Here is a 24,286-nt window from a genome sequence, read left to right on the forward strand (position 1 = left end):
ATGATCGAATAAAGATCACAAAAGAAATATCAGATTAAATCATCAGGTAAAGTGCTTTGGCCTTATTCATGTAGTTTGTAATTTGCTTGCATATTGCATTTAACAGATATGCACTCATAAGTTAACTATTTTTTAAAAATAATTTCATTATTTTTTTGATTGCTACAAATGCACATACTCATAACAGCATGCACGCCCTCCATAATTTATGAGAGGAGTGTATAGCAGGTTAATGATGACTCTTATTGATTTTAATGTTAATATTTGGATGCTAATGTGAACTATGGGGGGAATTACCTTAAAACATGATCATTGTGAAACTAGGCTAGTACATTTTCACACTCTCTGTGGGAATATGTGTGCAACTGTACAACTCTCCTCATCTTACTCACTTTCACTGTTGCCCTCTCTGCACACGGTCTAGAAAACAATTGTTTGCGGTAGCATGCACATTTTCCCCCTAGTCTCACTTTGCATTCTCACGTATGTGTCATCATGGTTTGTTGGTTGCTAAGATTAGTCTGTTACTTTCTGAACAAATTACCTGCAGTATGTTCAACATTGTTTTATGAGCACTCAACTGCTAATGCCACAGCTCCCCCAAGCCTTAACAATCCACCTTTCTCTTTCAAATCCTTTTCTCTAGTGCCCTATTCATGAAAGTGCTGAAACAGCTTTTACAATGAACCCCCACTAAGCCCAAAGTAGTGTCTCTGAAGGCTAACCATAATATTTGTAACCACTTTCTGTTTAGGTTGTCTCCAATGAATGAGCAACAAGTTAACCTAAAGACTTCTCAACCCAGCTTGACATCCCGGGAGTGGAAGAGTTGCCAGTGAAGAAAAAAGCAAATGGACATGTTTGAGTTACAGCGTTCTGAAACGGCTATTTCTGAACAGGAGATGCTGCAGTTTTTTCTTTTAAAGCTTACCTGCATTCCTACCATGTTGAGTAGGTTTGGATGACCATTAACTGTCTATCGAGGGTTCTTTGTCAAGGTTGATACTCTAAGACTCTTCATTAAACCAGAGAACGCTTTGTGTGGTTTGGGAATTTGAACGCTTGTCTCCTTAACCTCCCACTCCACCACACCCCAGAATCTATATTCATGAAAGTCATGAGTTTGCAACCTCAACAGAAACCAAACGCAAAGAGAACGGGCAAGCGCATCACTTTCTTTAACGATCAGGGTGTGGCGATGAAAGAGGCCTCTCAGCATACAGAGGCCTACTATGGCATTGGGGTCCCTCAGTCAGGGCCAGGCCATAATGAAAGTGGAGGTGTGGAAAGCTTGAACGCAGAAGCACCACATACGTACCTCAATTCTGTCATTTTCAGCCCAGAGAAGGGCGATCAAAGCCGTGGGCACTACCAACAGATGATGCCCATGAAGTGGTCACATCAAGACCCACCTTTGCAGCCCCAACAGCGAACAGGCAGTTGGTCACAAGGCATGTCCGCTTGGCCCCAGAACTTTGGCTCGTACCTGGGGGCTCAGGCGGCTTTTGCAAAGCAGATGCATGAGGGCATGTCAGTACAACCTCAGCAGCAGCAACCTGAGCCTTCGACTATTAGGCCAACTGAAAAACATGGGGCTAACATAAGTGGAGAGACCTTTAGGGATACGACGGCCAAGCCTGCCCGGGGCATGGACTGGGAACAGCAGCAAACCTTTCAGCAAACGCAAAAGCCTGGAATGTTGAATCCGCAGCAGCACGGACAATCCACCACTGGGAATTCTGTGCTGCAACCCTTTCAGTTGGCTTTTGGACAGCCCAAGCAGGTTGCGGGTTACTATCAGGTAGTTCAGGGCAATCGGACCTTGCCAAATTTGAATTACAGCACGCAGACGAATTCCCAACAGCTTCAGCAACTGCAGCAGCAGCAGCAGCAGCAAAGAGCAGCAGCAAAAGCTGCAGCGGCATATATTATTGCAACAACAACGGCATCAACAGCTGGAACAGCAGATACGACAACAGGCGCAGCAGCAGCAGGTACTTCAGCGTCAAAAACAGATACCACAGCAATTAAAACACACTCAGCAGCCGCCACAACAACATATGCAACAGATTCAACCACAACAAGACTTGGTGCAGCAGCAGCAGCAGCAGCAGCAGCAACAACAAAAATCTGAGCAACCTTTTCAGAACCAGCATGTATTGGAAAACTACTCCGATGGCCAGCAGCCGCACGCTTCTTCAGTTGATCAGCATCACCCCTCGTTACCAGGGCAGTCCCAAGAGACAACTGAGCCAAAACAGATTCAAGATTCTGTTCCTCCCACAAACGTTCCCCAGCAATCCATCGAGACCCAACAACCTGGGCCCCGGAGGTCACGTCGGCTTTCAAAGGAGGGTGGAGGCCCTGCCTCGGATAACCCGTTCGTCATGCCGACCGATCTGCACACCCAAGGCTCTCAGAATGGTGCTTCTGAGACCAATGCGGTGCAAGACATCCGGGCCGCTCCGACAGGTGTAATCCAGAGTACACGACGTAAGAGGAGGGTGTCGCAAGAGGTCAATTTGGAAACCTTGGCTCAGAAGGCATCGGAAAGGGAATCGCTTCCTTCACGTAATGTCAAGGTAAGACCTTCCTTCATGCTTTTCAGTTAGATATTAGGGCTGGGAAAATAAATCGATGCATCACGAATCAAGAAATGATTCAGCATTGATTCTGAGATTTTTTCAGAATGCGTCACCATGCTTTCTCGACTCGATTTCGAGCTTCGTTTTGAACAGCAGATGGCACCGCATCCACAGCCATACTCTGCTTGTTTCCAAATCCTTACACACACTTAAACCTAAAATAATCATTCAGAAAATCTGTGAAAGTTAATGCAAATTACAAGGGTGTTCACAGTAGGCTATATTTACGTTAATCTTGCGTCATAAAAGCATTCTGAGCCGTGGTGAAATTACATGACTCAACTGAATCCATAAACGTGGATCTTCATGAGTATTTGAGTGTGCGGATAAAAACTAGATTAGAGCAGCATCTGCAGTTAAAATCCAAGCTCAGAATCGATGCATTCGAAAGTTATCAGAATTGATCCACAAATTGATTCTGCATCGATTTATTGCCGTTGGAGAAATTAAAGGGGTCATGATGATTTTAATACGTTTCTTGAGGTTTACTTATATTGTTAATGAAGTTTTTTTTCACCAAAAAAACATGTGGAAAAATTATTATTTTCAACCCTAAAGCGAACTGTAATCGGACACACTAATTGGCTAATGTCATCACATAGGAAACAGTATCAACACCCGCTCGCTATTGCATGTGAGTGTTTTGACAACATAATAAAAAAAAAAGGTCAATTCCAGACAAAGCATTATGAAACAATTTACTTACAGTTTGTGATGCAGCTCCTGTCAGATCTAGTACCGCTTTATCTTTCATCAAATGTTTCTTTGTGAACCCTCCATGACACTGTGCCTAATTTACAAAACAATCCTCAGACATTATCCGGGATGCCATTAAAAATAAACTATCCACTTGTTCCTTATGCTGGGAACCTTCTGATATCTGTAACAAAGACGCGAATGAGCTGTTTAAACCGCGTCAAAGCGAACGCTCTTTCTCTCCATTTGTCTTATTGACGACAGACTCAAGCGCGTGTCAGAAAGTGAACGTGCATCTGTATACTGTATCCGGTGTAAACAAGATACAGTGATTGTAATTTCTATTTGCTTTTGACGTGACACTTGCGTTCAGTGGTTGAGCCCTATAGTGAGAAAATAACTATTGGTCTATGTCTTGCTCTGGAGGCAGTGTTTATGCAAATGTTTGTGCCCAGGTGACATCATCTTGCACTTTAGGTCCAATCGAGACATTTTTGTAGCTTGATTAACTAAATGCTTTGTTTATAATGATGTTTTAATCTATAAAACCTGAAGGATGTTTTAATGGTACAAAGACCTTATTTGCCAAAAGATCAAGGCAAATTTGATTTCAAATGTCATGACCCCTATAAAATCCGTTTCAAGCAAGCAATTGTGGTTTTGCAAATTCATTGCTGATGAAAAGTTGGCCTGTGACTTAAGGATGACAAATTACCTTGAGCCAAGGGAAGTTGACGTCATTATCTGCTTAACGCTGTACAGCGAGGATGCACGACTTGTTTCAAATGCATACAGGTTCTGCAGGTTTCTCCGTTGATTAGGGGAGTGTAAAGTTAGTACAGCTATTAGGTCACATAATCTCTTGAGCCAAACAAAGGCTTTTCTACACCACTATCTCCTCATACATATACCAACCAGCCCACTGGCCCTCTTGAGGCTGCCTGAACATTGATGTTCATAAAGACCTGCGTTTCCTTTTGTCGTAGCCCATAAGCACAGCTAATTTTGATTTTGCAGTGTCACTGAGTCACTTCTTTTTTTGGAACGGGAGATTGTTAAGAGATTTCATCCTATTGCAGTAGATGTTGCTTATAGGGACTACTGTTAATTGCTCGGTTTGTTCATTCCTTTAACCGCGCACAGAGAATTAGCGCAATTAGCAGTCAAATTTAACGAGGGATCTAAATGTTTCTGGGCTGCGCTATTTAGTTCACTCTGCGTTTCCTTGTTATATAAACTTTCTTTGAAAAGGACAGCAGCACTCCTATAAGACTCCCAACGGATGATAACAAAGAAAGGGTGTGTGTACATATACTGTCGATCTGTGGGCAGATAACGTACAGAACACAAAGAACGGTCCAGTAAAAGGCAAATCTAAAATCAGCTGATTCCAGCTCCTTAAAAGGAATAGATACATAAGTAAGTGAGTTTTTTTTTTTTTTTTTTTTTGGTCTCGTGGTGATGACGGGTGTCACTTTATGCCTCTAAACCTTGTCTACTCTAAATACAGGCTGAAAAACAGCTCTTGCTTAAGGGTGAGAGCTGCAAGGGCTTCATGTACTAAGCTGAATACCTCAGCGGTGCCAGCAAGGCCGAGGTTCAGATAAGACAGGCCACATCCTCAGGGATTTCTAGATTTTCATGCAACTTCCAGTTAGACGTACCATAGTAGTGACGCATATTGCGTTGTGTCTTTCCACAACATGTCAGTGAAGTTTCAGTAGCTGTATTTTCTTTAGTCTCATGCCTTAGTGTTAGCAATGAGGAGAAACAGGAATTGTTCTCACAATAAAGGAAACATGGGTTTGGTGCACCTCCCAGAATGCTTTTTTTCTGACTCAAACGTCATTATGTGTATTTTTTTTTTTTTTTTTTTTTTTAAGAGGTTGCGAAATTTGCAGTTCATTGTGAAATTGCTAAGAGTGCCACTTTTGTACGGTGCTTATTAAGTTCCTGTTTTGTATGGATGCAGTTCAGTAAACCTAACATAGGAACCATTCTTTAATCATTAACATACCCACAGGAGAGTCTGGTTATACTTGCATATTGTCCTGTGCTGTCATGCCATTGTTATTTACTTGTGACAAAGATCTATACATCCTCATGCAGTCTGCAGGGCAAGATGTTTCTTCCTGAAGCAGAAATGAGGTCGCAGTTGATTCATTAAGATGTTTTTGAAAATAGTCTTGCGTTAACCTCATTTCCTGTGCTAATATATCTTATCAGCTCTTAAGCACTCTCTCATTTCATTCATGCATATCAAATATGTCTCTAGAGTGGAGGGAGGATGCACTCTGCTGAGATTTAGAACTTTTGTTTAACCATTAATTTGACTGTGTTAATCATGTGTGTTGTCAGCAAGAGCCGCACAGGCCCTGGAGCCCCCCTGTTGCCCCGACGGGTCCGGGACGAGGGGCAGCTGAGGTGGATCAAGTGAGCGCCAAGCGGCCCAGAGATGACAGCCTTATGCCGCTGGTCATTCCAGTCTCTGTGCCAGTGAGGCAGACTGATTCCTCATCCCCGGATCATGATCATGCCTCACTCTCAGCTAGTTGGCCTTCACGGCCTTTGGGCACCCAAGACATGAGCTGCTCCGATTACAAGACTTCTGTGATTGTCACACGACGACGTTCACTGAGGAACTCTCTGTCTGAGAGCTCGGGCCAGGTGAGTTCACAAAACATTAAAGATATCTTTCTATGCCTTCTTATCTATTCCATCCCCCTCTGTTAAATCCTGGATTTAAAATTCCCCAATAATCTGCAGATTTCTGCTGACCCTCCCCCCTTCCATTTTCTGCACCCTAATCCAACCTTCCCCCACCCCATTTATGATAACAGATTTATGAGATCTGACCAAATTTTTCAAGATAATCTAGATTGCATGTGGTGTATGTAGGGGTGTGCTATATTGACAAAAAATGATATCTCAGTATTTTCTGGATTTTTGTCGATAACTCGTTGTCCAGTCGTGTTCCGTTCACACAGCACGTGTGTTCCAAGAATGCGGTTGTCCTGAAAATTTATGGGTGTGAGTTCAGTTACAGAATGCGGTTGTCACACCCGTAAATAACCTTACTGAGTGTGGACGTAACTGTATTAAGGACTCAAATACGGTAATGACAACGTGTGAACGTGGCCTAAATATTCTCATGCAGTAGTCTAACCTACATCTCAAAGTGTATGCATGCACTCTCTGGGTGTGTTTTTGTTTGGTTTTTACAATTATATTCAATAATGTCAAATCAAATGTCACTTAACAATTATGATATTACCGTAGACTATATATATTGCACACTCCTAGGTGTATCTATTTTAGAGGGGTTTCCAACATGTAATCTCTTCTACAGAATGGCGGAGCAGAGAGCGGAAGTGAAGCTGACGGGAAATTGGCCAAAGCCAAACGACGGCCTCGTCCAGAGCCGCTCTTCATACCTCCACCCAAACTTGGAACATTCATTGCCCCACCGGTCTACTCCACTATCACACCCTACCAGAGTCACTTGCGTTCACCTGTCCGACTGGTCGACAACCCCCTCAACATGCCGCCTTACACTCCCCCGCCCATCCTCAGCCCAGTTCGAGAGGGTTCGGGTCTTTACTTTTCCACCTTCCTGTCAGCCGCTGCCGCTGCAGCAGCAGCAGCCAGCAATCAGGGGCTGCCCCCACCTGCCACTCCCAAATCTGCCACCCGCAGCCTCCTGCGCTCCAGTGAGTTTCTTTTACTGTCTATACAAAGTACATTGATAAAATGTATTAAATAGAACCTTACAGGAGAAGTCCACTTCCAAAACAAAGATTCACATATATTGTACTCACCCCCTTGTCTTCCAAGATGTTCATGTCTGTCTGTCTTCAGTTGTAAAGAAATTATGTTTTTTGAGGATTACATTTCAGCATTTTTCTTCATATAATGGACTGGTATGGTGAACTTCCAAAAAGCAGTTTAAATGTGTTTTCAAATTATCCCAAATGTGGTTGTAAACAATCCAGCTGAGGAAGAAGGGTCTTATCTAGCGAAACGATTGGTTATTGTATAAAAAAAAATACAATTTAAATATTTTTTAATCTCAAACGCTCATCTTGCCTTTCTCTCCATGAACTCTGTGTATTCTGGCTCAAGACAGTTAGGGTATGTCAAAAAACTGCAGTTGTATTTTCTCCCTCAACTTCAAAAATCATTTTAAAATCATCCTACATCACTGCAGAAGCATCGACCCAGTCTTTGCAACGTGAACATGCAAAGAACAAAAAAGGTAAAACAGCGACATAGGACGATTTCGAAGTTGAGGGAGAACATGAGGTGGGAGTTTTTCGACATACCCTAACTGTCATAAACCAGAACAAAAACAGTCCAAGCAGAGTAAGAGTAAGTTTAGCATTAAGAAGTATGTAAATTGTATTTTTTTTTTTTTAAATGAAAATAACCGATCATTTCGCTAGATAAGACCCTTCTTCCTCAGCTGGGATCGTTTACAACCGCATTTGGGATCGTTTGAAACCACATTTAAACTGCATTTGGAAGTTCAAAATCGGGGCACCATATCAGTCCATTTTATGGAGAAAAATACTGAAATGTTTTCCTCAAAACATAATTTCTTTACGACTGAAGAAAGAAAGACATGAACATCTTGGCAAGGGGGTGAGTAAACTATTTGTAAATTGTTGTTCTGGAAATGGAGTTCTCCTTTAAATAAATGAAATAATAATAATAATGCAAAAAAAAAAAAACAAGTGCAACCTAAAAGCTAAATGTAAGTACTGTTCCAAAACCTAGTAGAGTATGTTAACTTAGTCTAATATAAGCTCCTCCTAATGCATGCTATGGCTGCCTAAGTAGCAAAGGAGACATGCTATGCCTTAGAATTTGGTACCCAAAATATTAAGGAAAATGAAGTAGCATGAGCTGCCTACTGTTTTTAACAGCTTGAAGTCCTGTAAGCAAGCACCTCATTAGGTGTTGGAACACACTTAGTACATCTAAGATATATATCCTAACTAGCCAGGATATGTGTAATTAGACACAATTGATGTGCATGATATGAATAGGAACACATAATAAGAAACACTGTTGACTTTGCATCTAAGCACGGTCTTTTTGTTTGCATATGTCCAGACAGCAGTGATATAACCCCTCCAGTTCTCTCTGCTATGAGTGAGGCTACACCTGTTAGCATTGAGCCGTAAGTACATACGCTATTCAAATAACACCCCCACACATTACGCTTCACAAGTTTCTTTAATTAGCTTACGCATATGGCCAAATGATGATTTTCTTTACTTGGTTAACCTTGCCTTTTTATTTAGCTCGTTGCTTACTAGATTTTATTCAGCTGACTGAAAGTCAGTTGTCTAAATAGCTTATTGTTTTCTTCACATTTTATGGCAATTATTAGACAATGCTCAATAGAGTAGCCAGGAAATCACTTTATGCAGCTTTACACAGCATGAACTTTGACAGCGTGAAAGAAGGATGTGCTGCTGCTTCTTTTACACACTGCTAAGGCCTCATTTCTTGAGTGTACATTGTAAACTGTAGACTGCAGATGCACAGTTCATAGTTATAGCTTGTTGTGTTTTTGTATGTTAACAGTGGAGCTGGTTTGGGGGCTGTTATGTCATGCACAAGTCGTTCTGTTAGTGTGTTTAAGGGAAATGACAACACATTTGGTTTCTTGGATCGTACATATGGGGTATTTCAGAGCTTTTTAAGAGCACAGTAGGTGGGGAATGGTGGCTGAACAGAGGGAATTATGGGATATCTTCTGTGACTGGTACCAGCTGGTTATCTAATGGTCAGAACAGTGTTTGGTAGAAATTCTTTCTCTCTTACATACACAGACAAGCTCTCTGTGAATGGCTGCAGATCCCTTCATTTTGGTGTTGGCCAATGCTCCACGAAAGCACATCCTGGAACAAAATAATAAAACACAATCTGTCTTGCCTTATCCCCAGACCTTGGCAGTCAGATACTGGAACATTTGGCTTTGAAAAACATGGGGTGTTAATTTTATGCAAATACCCATGGTCAGAATCTACTCTCATGAATGCTTCAGTTCTCAACAAAAAAAAACTGACAATGAGATGAGCAATAAATGAATTCAAATGGCAGTCTGAAACAACTCTAAAAGTCCTTAAAAATTCCCCATGATTTACTCACTGTCAAGCCATCCTAGGTGTACTTTCTTCTTTCAGACGAATGCAGTCTGAGTAGTTTTTTAAAAAAAAAATAATAATAATGTTCTGGCTCTTCCAAGCTTTATAATGGCAGTTTGAGTCAGTATGAACAGTTAAACTGCCCACTGTTCTTCAGAAAAGTCCTTCAGGTCCCACAAATTCTTTGGTTTTCTAGCATTTTTGTGTATTTGAACCCTTTCCATCAATGACTGTATGATTTTGAGATCCATCATTTCATACTGAGTACAACTGAGGGACTCATATGCAACTATTTACAAAAGATTTAAACGCTCACTGATGCTCCAGGAAGAAAAAAACACGCATTAAGAGCCAGGGGGTGAAAACTTTTGAACAGAATGGAGATGTGTACATTTTTCTTATTTTTCCTAAATATCATATTTTTTCATTTAGTACTGCCCCTCAGAAGCTATAGAAGATACATACATGTTTCCCAGAAGACAAAATAAGTTAAATTTACCCTAATCTTTAAATTCAAAAAGCTTTTACCCCCTAAATGCATTGTGTTTCCTTCAGGAGCATCAGTGAGCGTTTGAACCTTCTGTAATAGTTGCATATGAGTCCCTCAGTTGTCCTCAGTGTGAAAAGATGAATCTCAAAATCATACAGTCATTGTTGGAAAGGGTTTAAATACACAAAAAAACAAATGCTGGACAACCAAAGTATTTGTAGGACCTGAAGGATTTTTCTGAAGAACAGCAGGCAGTTTAACTGTTTAGGACAAACAAGGGACTCATAAACAACTATCACTTAAAAAAAAAAAAAAAAAAAAAAAAAAAAAAAAAAAAAAAAAAAACACAGCTGTGGATCATTCGGGTCATAACACAGTATTAAGAATTAAGGGGATGTAAACTTTTGAACAGGATCATTTTTTATAAATTCAACTATTATTTTTCTCTTGTGAGCTATATGTAAATATCTTTCATGTAAAATATATTTTTCAGGTCAGAAAAAAGGTTAATGATCACTCTTATTTTGATAAAGTAATTGACATTTTAATGAATCTGAAAGGGGAGATGTAAACTTTTGACCTCAACTGTAGGATGTAGGCGAATGTGGTGACGAACGCGGAAGTACAGAGGAGAGAGCAAACAAAACACTGGTCATGGCTTAGTAGTACAAAGCAAGGATTTCCAAAGAAAAATGTCAGAGGATTTCGATATAAGCCTAGGGAAGACTGGTTTTCCTTTGTTGTAAACAAAACTTAGAAGTTAGAGATTATGATCTATAAAATTTTAAATACAGACAGCAGACAATTTTAAATGCAGCACAACCTCATCGATTTGCTTCAGAAAGCCTTTATTAAGCCCCTGGAGCTGTGTGGAGTACTTTTTATGATAGATGGCTACACTTTTTTGGACTTCAAAATCCCAACGCCCATTCACTGCTGTTTATAAAGCTTGGAAAAGCCAGATCATTTTTGAATATAACTGATTGTATTCGTCTGAAAGATGAAAGTCATATACACCTAGGATGTATTGAGGGTGAGTAAACCATGGGGTAATTTTCATTTTTGGGTGAACTGTTCCTTTAAATGGTTCTGATTAGTGAACCAGACACTTTAAGAAACTACCTGTGGAATGACCTGAAGTGGAATGCAACTCATTTTTAGCTTCCAATTTATTTTGAACCACAAATATTCCCATTTAGCCAGCAGTCCTTGCTTTTGGAGATGTTTCTCAAATAATGCAAATACAAGTATTTGAAATGCTAAAAATGCAAAATTGTATTCATGTTGTTTGGATGGCTACAGCACCCTGTTTATATTCACCCTCTCTTTCAGTCGGATAAACATTGGATTGCGCTATCAGGCGGAGGTCCCGGAGCTGAGAGAGCGCTCGGCAGCGCAGCACGACCTACACAAGGCTGAGCTGGTGTGGGCGCCACTGCCTGACCTGGAGGCCAATACTGAGCAACTGCAAAGAGGTTTACGATTTGCACAATACCACATTAACTTCTCTTATTTAATTCATTAAAATGAATGAAAGGAAGTTGCTGGAATATGTTCTGCAATTTGTCCTGCTTATTTCAATTAAACCTGCATGACCATATGTTTAAATCCACGTCTTTCCTGTGTCCCTGCAGTGGATGACCTCATGCACCTGGCGTGCTCGAGTGCGCTGTGTGGAGGAGGGACCAATCAGGAGCTGGCCATGCACTGCCTGTATGAATGCAAGGGTGACGTCATGGTGAGTGTCATGCTGTAGCACACTGGCATATTTAAAGTGCGCTTCCTGCTGCATTGTGTACCAATCAGACCTGTTTACGCCCGACTGCTCCTTTTCTCAAACCGCTGATTATTAAGAGCGATAGATGGAGGGTTTGTCAGATGAGTGGAGTATTTCTGAATGAGCAATTGGTTTTTGAGTCATTTAGGATTTCTTGGTGACATCTGTGACAGGAAATAGTTTAGGGAGTATAATCATCAAAATGAAATTATGTGGAATTATGAATCGCAAAGCCTGAAAAGAAGTGTTGATGTGACTGTGCAAACGCATTACACACGGAAAGTGTGTATGTAAATGACATAGTTTCAACAGCGTTTCTCGCCAGCATGCATATGAAAAGCTATTAATTTAAAATTATTATTTGAACAGCATATATCAGTTGGCAGCCCTGGTTTATTTATTTATGATAAGTGATTGGCAATCCAGGTGAAACCATTGCAATAGCGGCCTGCTAATTGATGACCCCTGTTTTATGAAAACACAAATGGCGCGTGTGTTTTGATATGATTCTTTTCAACGTTCGCTCAGCTGAGCCAGCAGCTGCAACAACACAACAGCCAGCCGTTTACTGCTGAGCTGTCACACCGCCGCCATGGCAACCGCCTGTCAATCACAGGCTTGTGTCCAGAACGACACATTGAAGATGACTAAATCATGTGCGTTGTTTCTGAGCCAATTCACAATCATGCTTGAGTTACACTGCAAAATAAAACACCCTTTGTTGCTGTGGTTCGTATCTCACATAAACCACTTCTGCAGAACCTGAAAGTCAGCTTGACTCTCGGAGAAGTCTCTGTGAGGTTTGTGGTGTTTATTGAGTGCCGGTGATAAGAGAGATGCATTGACAATTGTTGTGATGTTGTTGCTTTTAGTAGTTTATCTTGTTGCATCTTACAGTTTGTGTTTGCAAGTTGCTAGGCTCTTAGATGTTTGTTGTTTTGTTTCATGCAAATGAATAATACGTGTTAGGCACTAGCTAAAATAGTCTTGACGTAGATATTTTAACGTATTAATAAGTATGTCAGACAGTAATGGGGTTCAGCTGTAAATTGAAATAATCGTTAAATGGATAGTTCACCCAAAAATAACAATTCTGTCTTGAATTACTCATTTAAAAATATATCAGTTTGTGTTCTGAAGATGAGCAAAGGTCTTACAGGTTTGGAACAACATGAAGGTGAGTAATTAATGAAAGAATTTTGGGTGAACTGTTCCTTTAACGGATTGTTCTGTGATAAGATCTGTAATGTCGTGTTGAGTTTTTTTCAAAAATAACACTTTTCTGAGCTGTTTATGCAGTCGAATGCTGCAGGGATGACATGGTTTTGTAGGCTAACCTAGAAGGCATCACCCTGTTTTCTTTGAATAGGATTTTTACATTGGCTTTTGGATTATTGCATCTTTAATTGAAATCTACATGTTAGAAAGTTTGAGTTAAAATAGTTTGTAAGTGCATGAGTATAAACACAACAAGGCTGTAAAGGCAGACAAGATGCATTGTCCTGCTTGGTGTCCTGACATTTAATGTCTCTGATAGTGATCGACTGATATTGATACTTTTTTTTTTTTTTTTTTTTTTTATAACCGATACCAATTATTTGCATTTCTGTGTGCCCGATAACCAATATGCAAAACTGATATTTATTTACTGTTATAAAGTAAATAAATGACTGAGTGAAGTAAGTTCATACTTCACTTTGATTTTTGTATTACAACAATACATTTTATTTACAATTGTTTATTATATATATATATATATATATATATATACACACACACACAAACACACACATATATATGTATACATACATACATACATACATAATATATATATATATATATATATATATATATATATATATATATATATATATATATATATATATATATATATATATATATATATATATATATATATATAAAATGCATCAACTGCAACACTAAGCAAAACAAATGTAGAATGTCTAATGTTTTCAAATGTAGAAAATAAATAAAGGACAGAAGTCATATCAACTTCATTTTAAACTACAGTTTTAGTAGGTTTATAAGCTGTTTAATATAAGTGAAGAATAGCTCACTGGATACTTAATATTCTTTGAAATATTGGAATATAACAAACAAAACATCGTATTTTATTGCATTTCTGAACTGGTATGTTATATCAGAATCACTAATATTTTGTTCTAGATTCTGACAAAGTGCTGTTTACACAGAACTGCGATTGCTCGTGGAGATAATAAATAATTAATTTCCGTAGAGTTGTATATTTTTAGATGTGTATTAGCAAATGGTTATATAGTAAATGTTGATATAATTTAGGGTTTTTAAAACAAGTGAATCTTGTTAAAAGTTACATGTGGTGGCTGTGCTGGAACATTTCCTGAGCACCACCCCGGTGAGTGAACACCAAAATGAAAGCGACTTCATGAGATTAATGATATACACAACAGAGAGAATTAAATTAAGCACTTTTATTTCCAACATGTGCTCATTCATGGCTGTATTATTTAATCAGGCAAAGTTAAGTCTTTATTGGGACAGGACTTGATGGATTATTTTAGCCAAATTCACATTTCTACCACAATACCATGGTGCAGTTAGTGTTATCACAGTAAAACCATGGTAAATGATGTTGATTTGTGGATTGAGAAGCCTTCTGACCTGCTCATTGCGCACAGTGTTTCTCCTGGTTGTCAGCACTCCTGTTTCATCTGGCTTTAAACTAGTTTAAATCACAAGAGTCATTTGTGTTCTTCACCGAATTCTATCGCATCCTTATAGTTTTATAATAAGAAAATTATACAATTATAATTATAATTTTATCACCCAATCCTACTTATAAATAAGCTGTAAGGTGATTTTTAGTAACCACAGCCAATTAACCACAAGTGTATTTCATCACATGAATTATGAACACAGTCTACTAATATTTAACGATCATAATTGGTCCAAACGTCTGTTTTATTTTATATTATTCAATTTTTTTTACTATTATATTATTTATATTCTGATTTTTTTTTTTTTCTTATCCAGTGCAATGACATTAATGCATGTTTAAGTATGGCTTAGTTGTCCAAATACTTTTTGGGACCTCTATATGAAGTGCACATGCTTCAATATGTTGAACTTTGGTTTTCCAGATCAATAAAAGTAAAAAAAAAAGCACCATATATAAGAAAAAAACTCATGTTATAACTCAATGACCTAGAAAAGACTATGGTGTCCTCGATTTATCGCACCCTGAGAGACTGTATAGTAGAGGAAGGTGGAGAGAACAAGAGGGATTATCCAGCGACTTGCACAGCTGGGTTAAACGCCTTCAGCGAAAGCCTTTTACACATGTTGTTAAAGATACAGCGATGGTCTTCCAGAATGGCATCTCTCCTGCCCTCATTAATCTCTTCATATCAGCTCTAGGGCATAACTTGCGCTGACCTGTGTTTCCCTAACTTGCGACTACGTCTCTTCCGCCAAAGCACATCACACACCGCAGCAAGTTTTGTTTCCTCAACCGTGCTAATTTCACTTTCTTTTTCATTTTTCAGGGAGCCCTTACCCTTCTGTTGTTAAAAAACCCCATCTTTCCCAAAGCACACCCCCTGGCTGGCTACCACTACTCTGGTAAGTCCCTTTCTACCCGTCAAGCACACTTTCCTTTTTTTTCACCCTTTTTTTGGTGATGTGAGTTAATCCGTATGGCATGCGGTACCCCGTCACCCCCTGCACTGACATTCCAAACCACGCTCCGTGTCTCAGTTATAAACAAAAGCAGCTGAGGAGTGGAGTACAGCAGAGCGGAGGGGAGGGGTTCGACTGAGAGATTGCCGGGTGACCGAGTGGGTTGCTGGGTAGAGTACGAGAGGAAAGGAGGGGGAGTGTGTCTGTGGCATGTTGTTAAATCCTAGGAGAAGACAGCGGCATCATTGTTTGTCTGGACATGTGTGTGCTGGCTGTTTGCCCCCTCTCTGTCCTTTGTGCGTGAATGTGTTTGTGTTGGCGGGTGGGGGTGCTCTATAAGAGGATAGGCTGAACACGCAGCAGCCTCTATCTGATTCTGTGCACCGCTTGTCTGTCCCGCGCAGGCTCTGACAACTGGACGCCAGAGGAACGACGTTTCTTCAACAAAGGCATTGCTTCCTACAAGAAGGACTTTTTCATGGTTCAGAAACTGGTACGTAGAGGTTTGAACAAAACCCTAACAATGAGTGTCAATCCCACACACAAATCAAATTATGCAGCTTGAAGAGTTGTGCTGTTCATTTTCCAAATGAAAATGAAGAGTCATATTTAGGGACATATATTATAGAGAGTTGGGCCTATTTGACTTTCTACCAGTAAGTAACCACCTGGAACATTGTAGCAACACTTTAAGAATAAACTACAACACTCACTTAAAGGTGAGTGTTTCACTACCCAAAAATGAAAATGCTGTCATTAATTACTCACCTCAGTGGCGTTCCGAACCCGTAAGACCTTTGTTCATCTTCTGAACACAAATTAAGATATTTTCGATGAAGTGTGTGAAAGCGATGTGGATGTTTGCACAAGCTTTGTGGTTCAGTACTCCAGTAAAGTCACATCACATTTATTTATATAGTATTTTTTTTTAAAAAGATAGCCCTAAGTCAAGCAGCTTTACAGTATTAAACATGAAAAACTAGAGTCGGTATCACTTTCAGTTAGAATTACAACTTAATTTTCTGTTATAATGCAGCTTGTTAATTTGGAGCTAGATAATCATTAAAATCTTTTTATTAGTGGGGAAAAAAATTAATTCATTAAAGTGATAGTTTGCAGAGATCAAAGCTTGATCTAGCTCTGGACTGTATTGATTATCATAATCTTATAAGGTGTTTAATATAAATATAAATAATATAAAAATAATATAAATAAATAAAAGAGACACTTTTATTTTGTTTCTTATCCATATGGTGATGTTAGTCAGTTTGATTGAACGTCATTGTTACTTTTTCATTTAACTAATTTAAATTGTGAATAAGAGAGTTTTTCTGTCATCTCATTTTCTGAAATTGTAATTAATTGTCTAATAATTGTAATTGCATAATGTGATTTTTCAAAAGCCGAAATGACCTTTATTTATTTGTTAGAATATGTATAACTCAATATTTTAACTAATTGCAAAAGCTGAATAATCAAAGTCTACTGATTGATTGGTGAAATAATCGGCGATTAATCGTTCTAATAATCGCTAGATTAATCGATTATCAAAATAATTGTTTGTTGCATCTCTACTACGAGAGCACTTCTTGTGTGCAAAGACAACAGAAATAACTACTTAACTACTAGAATTTTTTTAATTTGTGGAAATGAATAAAAAAGTGTCAGTTCGCGGAATTACATTTAGATTCACTCTCACTTCATCAGATTGCTTTTACACGTTGTTTTGTGCAGCGTTGAGCCTTATAACCAATCAACCGCATATCTGTTGTACTTAGGAATGCTTCAGCCAATCAGAGGCACTTAGATTAGTCAGCGCTGAAAATAGCAGAGCTGTTGATGAGTGTGCAGGCATGCAAATTTCCTCATCATAAACAAAACAGTGAAGATACGATGTCAATAAAAGATTAATTTAATTGCTTCAGTGATTATAACAGGAGATTTTGCATAACTTGTGCTAGGCTTGGCCAACACCATGGGATTAAAAATCATTATTACAATATATAGAGCAATAATCTACAATAATGTTTTTTGTCATAATATTTGAGCCCTATGAGCTCCTGTTTTTACATGTATAATTTAGATAAAATTTTAAACAGTCTGTTGTTGACAAGTTTAAAATACTGATTAAAGTAATTGGGTAAAGACAACATGGCTTTTAACGAGGTGGTTCTACAAATTGCCCTCACAAATGTAAAAAATAGCCCTGGAAATCAATTCCAGGGGGAAAATATTGCCTCTTAATGATATAGTTAACTTCTGACCCCAGTAGATATCAGTACCATCATTAGAAATTTCAAATAAAGCCCCAAGAAGCCGTGGTTTACAGTGAATTTATAACAGCTAAGTGGCGTTGTTATAAATTCACTGTAAACCACGGCTTCACAGGGCTTATTGCCTTTATTAAACAGTTATTCCATGTACGTAGTAAGGTTTCACAAAATAAAACAGAGCAAATAAAGTGTAATGAAATTAATAAAAACATTTTTCTTCCGCCAAACAATGTAGTTCCTCAGAAACGGTTGTGGTTGCAACAAAGTGTTTGCTGAACAACACACAACCCTTATTAAAATTATCCATGAATTTTACTACAAATGAAACCGAAAAAACATGATTGCTATAGTTAAACCATGGTAACCACAAATTAACCATAGTTTTGCTACACTAACCATAGTTTAACCATGGTATTTATAGTAAAAATAAAGCAATAAGCCCAAGAAGCCATGGCTTACAGTAAATTTATAACAGCTAAGTGGCGTTGTTATAAATTCACTGTAAACCACGGCTTCACGGGACTTATTGCTTTTATAAAACGGTTATTCCATATACGTAGTAAGGTTTCACAAAATAAAACAGAGCATATAAAGTGCAATGAAATTAATAAAAACATTATTCTTCCGCCAAACAATGTAGTTCCTCAGAAACGGTTGTGGTTGCAACAAAGCCATTGCCGGGCAACACACAGACAAAAGCAATAAAAAATTTAAAACGTATGTTATAAAACGGATAGTTCCGGTCTTGGATCTCCACATTCAAAACTGTTGTAAATTACTCTACAAACATACACCTTTGTTTGCATCTCCCCTAGTGAAAAATTAACCATGGTTTTTACTACAAATAAAACCAAAAAAAACATGGTTACTATAGTTAAACCACGGTAACTAGAAATTAGCCATGGTCTTGCTACACTAACCATAGCTTAGCAGAAGAATAATGTTTTTAATAATATCATTACACTTTATTTGCCCTGTTTTATTTTGTGAAACCGTACTACGTATATGGAATAACCGTTTTATAAAAGCATTAAGCCCCGTAAAGCCGTGGTTTACAGTGAATTAATAACAAAGCTGTTATAAATAAGCTGTTATAAATTCATTGTAAACCACGGCTTCCTGGCACTTATTGCTTTATTATAAAACTGACAGTTCTGGTCCTTGATTCTGGTTGGTTGAGCCGCGTTCAGAGGTGTATGTTTGTAGAGTAATTTACAACAGATTGGTTTACATTTGTGTTGCTCGGCAACGACTTTGTTGCACCCACAACCGTTTCTGAGGAACTACATTGTTTGGCGGAAGAATATTTTAAATAATATCATTAAACTTTATTTGTTCTGTTTTATTTTGTGAAACCTTACTACGTATATGGAATAACCGTTTTATAAAAGCAGTAATCCCCGTGAAGCTGTGGTTTACGGTGAATTAATGACAACACCTCTTAGCTGTTATAAATTCACTGTAAACCATGGCTTCTTGGGGCTTATTGCTTTATTCTAAATCACTCAGAACACCTTTGCAACTGAATTGCAGAACTCTAGCAACCACCACTAACAGCCTAGCATTATATGGTGGCAAGTGTTGCGTGGGCTGCAATTCTAGTCAGTCCTTCAAATGCTGAATTGTGTTGATGTTTGACTTAAAGGTGAGCTCCAAGACCGTGGCTCAGTGTGTGGAGTTCTACTACACGTATAAGAAGCAGGTGAAGATCGGCAGGAACGGGACACTCATTTACGGAGAAGCAGAGCCACCAGAGACTAAACCCACAACAGAGGAGGAAGTGGACAACAAAGTGAGTTCCTGTGGCTTGCTGTCTAACATGTACCTGGGTGATTTAATGGCCTACAAAGTGAAGCATTGAAATGTCTGTTCTCCTTCAGAGTTCACAGAAATTTGAATCACGGAAAGAAGACGAGGAGAGCAGGAAGTGGGAAGGGTCATGTGACAGGAAACAAGAAAACAGCCCGGGCAGGGTGACGCAATCGCTACAGGCCACTGAAAATGTGAGTTTGGGGAGATTTGATTTGCATGAGGTTGCAAAAACGCATGGTGCCTACAGAAAACTATCTTCAGTTCCTTATTGTTCATGCCTAGCTCTGGCCTAGTTGCAATAATAAGAAAACAGGTTTGCTATAGACTGACAGTAATCATGTGTAGTTCAGCAATATAGGGTATTTACAGCGCCATCTAGTGGTACAAGCTTAAATTGTTTATCCCATGCATTGTAGACTCACTAGAGACAGTCCAGCTGGAGTAACCTGCAGTTAATTTTGCTGAAGGGCACAATGGTGAACTCTTACATGGGTTTGAAACGGAGCTACTTTACAACACCGCCTCTCGGCTACCACAGAGGATGTTTACTGTGTCTAATATCTGTATGCATTCAGCTGTGGTTGCTATAAGTAATCATTCATTTCCTGTTAGGCTGCTGCTGTCTTGGTCTTAAGAAGTCAGGAAGACAGCACTAGAGATCCGTCCACGTTGGGGGTCAGTCATCCTCCCCCTTCTGCTCCTCCACCACAGTCTAAACCCCGCTCCGACACCGCAGGCCGGAAAAGCACTGGCAATACAGGAAAGGGACAAACGAACCAAGAGGGTGAATTCCCCTGCAAAAAGTGTGGCAGGTCAGTTTATTGGGATACACACTCTATTTATGCAATTTTCTAATGATAGTAGTCTAACATTTTTTTTTTTTTTTTTTTTTTGCTTGTTTTGTTTGCTTAAGATTACCTCTTATTTATTTTAGATTTACGTTTATTTAACATGTTTATTTAGTTATTCATTCATTCATTTATTCATGCATTCAAAATGACCATTTATTTATTTGAAGTCACATTATTTTATTTGTACCTTATTTTTTAAAATATTTATTTAGTTTACATTTACCTTTTATTTGTTTCTTTAAGTTTACCTTTTTGTTTAATTAAGAAATAAGGTACATTTACAATAAATAATTCATGATTTTATTTACGTGTTTACCTGTTGTTCTCTGCTATTAAATTTCATGTTTAATACATTATGATAATAGTGTAACACAAATGTAATTAATTAATTCATTAAAAATTTACTATTTATTTAAAGTCACCTTATTTTATTTAAATATCTATTTATTTTTATTTATTTATTTTACATTTACCTTGTATTTATTTACTTAAATTAACCTTATGTATTTAATTATGGTAAAAAAAAAAAGGCAAATTTACAAAAAAATCATTCATTATTTTATTTACGTATTTTATCCCTGTTTTTCTGTGCCATTAAATTTTCATGTTTAATATGTTATGGTAATAGTGTAACACATTTTTTTTTTATTTACCTCATTTTATTTACCTAAGCTTACCTTTTGTTTATTTTAGATTTACTTTAATTTAAAATGGTACATTAGTTATTAATTCAGTCATTCATTTAAATTGAACTTTAATTAAATTGAAATTAAATTTTATTTATTTATTTAAAGGCATGTTATTTAATTTACATTGTACCTCATTTTATTTAAATTATAATTTATTTATTTATTTTAATTATCTTGTATTTGTTTTTTATTTAAATTTAGCTTTTTATTTAATTATGGTAAAATAAAATAAGTTGAATTTATTTTCTTTATAGAAAATAAATGTTAAATGCTGCTGTCTATCAATTTGAAGTGATATAAATTATTTTTTTTTTTCTAGTTTATTAACTAGTTTTTGTTCCAGATAAATGCTTAATGAAAATGAATTAAAGAGTTACATATGCTACAGTTTCAAAAACAAGCTTCACAATGGTGATTTGTGCGTATCACTAAGTGACAAGCACTGGCAGTGTGGTCGTTTCATGCAGCTGATATACAGCTGCTCATAAAAAGACCAGGGGTCTTACGAGGAATCAATAAAGCTTGACAGCTCTTAGGTGTTACATGCGTCAGGGATCAGTCTAGTAGTAAGCAGTAAAAAGACTGATTTTGATTGGAGATTTTATCCATGGCAACAGTCGGCTTGTTAAAATCAACAGTCTCTTAGCAACCAACTCTATGGAGATGTTGAATGCCACGTTCCCGGATCTGTACATATCAGCATGTGTGAGATTTGAATACACATGTGCTCTTCTAGCTTTCACTAAGCTTACTGATACCATATATACATATATATAGATACTGATACCATAGTACTCTGAGGATACCATTGTATTATCATGGAGCTAGAGTTAATAGGGAGTTATTGCACAAGTGATTAATTTGTAGTTGTGAAACTTCATCAAAAATGACTTGTATTGTTCCAATTCTGTATGACTTTCTTTTTTAGACACTTTTGACTTTATTCCAAGTTATCTGAAATCATATTATAGCTTTGTTCATTATTATTCACTGAAAATTTTGACATGCCCCAATTTCATGAGAAAAGTAGCGTTTGATTCATGAACGAATCGTTCTTTTGAGTCATATGTTTAATGATTTGAACAAACTAGTTCACAAACCCTTCTGAATGAGACATTCACAAATCTTGGGTTCAGCTCATTGACTAAATGATCTTCTTACCTGATTTGTGAACAAATCTCTTTTTTTCTAGTCAGATGTTTGTAATGAATCAGTTGATCCAGTTTACAAAACCAGTTTGAGTGATTCATTCACGATTCTGGGTGATCTGGTTCTCGGGTGAAACAAATCATTTCTTTTACTCTTATTTTTGCAGTGAATTGTTTATTCAAAACCTATCTGTATGATGTATTCACAAATCTGACTGAACCGTTTTTGGGGTTTTTTAGTTAAGCTTACTGAGTCCATGGCCTGCATGTCTGATTTGTGAACGACTCATTTTTTTGAGTCAGATCTGTGCAGTGAATTTGTTGATCCAGTTAACATAACCAGTCTTAATTTGTTCACAAATCTGACTGATTCAGTTTTTGGTCTCAACTCACTGACCTCAATGATCTGTCTGATTTGTGAATGAATCATTCTTTTGAGTTGGATCTTTGCAATGAATTGGTTGAGTCACTTTAAATGATTTGTTCATGAATCCAGTTGATCTGGTTCTTGGGTTCAGCTCACTGACTCTTTTAAGTTGAATCTTTGCAATAAATCAGTTGAATCAGATTAAATGATTTGTTCATGAATCCAGCTGATCTGGTTCTTGGGTTCAATTCACTGAGTAAATGCTCTACATGTCTGATTCTTGAAATCATTCACGATTGAATGACTCGGTGACCTGCATGTCTGATTTGTGAATGAATCATTCTTTTGAGTTTGATCTTTGCAGTGAATCAGTTTAAATTATTTGTTCATGAATCCAGCTGATCTGGCTCTCTGGTTTAGCTCACTGACTCAATGGTCTTCATGTCTGATTTGTGAATGAATCATTCTTTAGAATTGGATCTTTGCAGTGACTCAGTTAAATCAGTTTAGAAGATTTGTTCATGAATTCAGTTGATCTGGCTCTCTGGTTCAGTTCACTGACTCAATGGCCGATTCTCAAATGGAAGGCTCCATCCTCCAGAGGTTGCATTTGTAGGCTGCATACGTCATCAAGAAGATCTTATTGTAAAATATTAATAATTGACCATTATTCTTAGTTAAGTGTAATTTTTTTGTAATATGCTTATGACTCACGAATGTAAAATGATCAGTTAACTAAAATAAGCCAGGCTTGATGACGTATACAGCCTGCAAATGCGACCTCCGGAGGATTCAGCCTTCCGTTTAAGAAACGGCCACAGATCTACATGTCTTTTTGTGAATGAATCATTCTTTTGAGTTGAATCTTTGCAATCAGATGAATCACTTCTAATGATTTATTCATGAATGCAGTTCATCAGATTCATCAGATTCAGTTCACAGACTAAATGACTATATGATCTATGTCTGATTCTTCAAATCATTCACAGTTCACTGACACGCTGACTGCATGATCTAAATTTCTGATTTGTGAATGAATCATTCTTTTCAGTTCAATCTTTTTAATGAATTGGTTGAATCAGTTTAAGTGATTTGTCCATGAATGCAGCTCATCTGACTCCATGATCTGCATGTCTGATTCTTGAATGAATCATTCTTTTAGATCTTTGTAATGAATCGGTTGTATCAGATTAATTGATTTGTTCATGAATCCAGCTGATCTGGTTCTCAGATTCAGCTCAAGAATCACTGACTCGATTTGCTTGATTAAATGAATCATTCTTTTGAGTTGAATCTTTGCAGTAAAAATAATTAGAATCAGTTTAAATGATTTGTTCGAGAATCTAGCTTATCTAGTTCTCAGAATCAGCTCACTGGCTAAATGATCGACGTATTTCATTCTTGAAATAATTCACAATTCACTGATTCACGATTCACTGATTCAATTATTTACATGTCTGATTGATGAATGAATCATTCTTTTCAGTTGGATCTTTGCATTGAATCAGTTGAATCCGTTTGAATGCATTGTTCATGACCCCAGCTGATCTGGCTCTCTGGTTCAGCTCACTAACTCAGTGATCAACATGTGTAAATCATGAATGAGTCATTCATTTAAGTTGAATCTTTGCAATAAATCAGTTGAATCAGTTTAAATGATTTGTTCATGGATCCAGCTTATCTGGTTCTCGGGTTCAGTTTACTG

General features: G+C 37.6%; 1 protein-coding gene across 1 annotated transcript in view; it reads left to right on the plus strand.

The window, feature by feature from the left end:
* mideasb (mitotic deacetylase associated SANT domain protein b) overlaps window positions 1–24,286 on the plus strand; it is a 33,099-nt gene that overhangs the window by 3,034 nt on the left and 5,779 nt on the right. The window contains 12 exon segments of the mRNA XM_051132922.1: window positions 755–1,893; window positions 1,895–2,582; window positions 5,700–6,008; window positions 6,691–7,051; window positions 8,457–8,523; window positions 11,319–11,461; window positions 11,621–11,724; window positions 15,309–15,384; window positions 15,846–15,934; window positions 19,360–19,506; window positions 19,595–19,717; window positions 20,139–20,338. Coding sequence (XP_050988879.1) covers window positions 1,109–1,893; window positions 1,895–2,582; window positions 5,700–6,008; window positions 6,691–7,051; window positions 8,457–8,523; window positions 11,319–11,461; window positions 11,621–11,724; window positions 15,309–15,384; window positions 15,846–15,934; window positions 19,360–19,506; window positions 19,595–19,717; window positions 20,139–20,338 — 3,092 coding nt within the window. The 5' untranslated portion in view covers window positions 755–1,108.

This window comes from Labeo rohita, chromosome 17 (assembly GCF_022985175.1).
Source record: "Labeo rohita strain BAU-BD-2019 chromosome 17, IGBB_LRoh.1.0, whole genome shotgun sequence".
Taxonomy (NCBI): domain Eukaryota; kingdom Metazoa; phylum Chordata; class Actinopteri; order Cypriniformes; family Cyprinidae; genus Labeo; species Labeo rohita.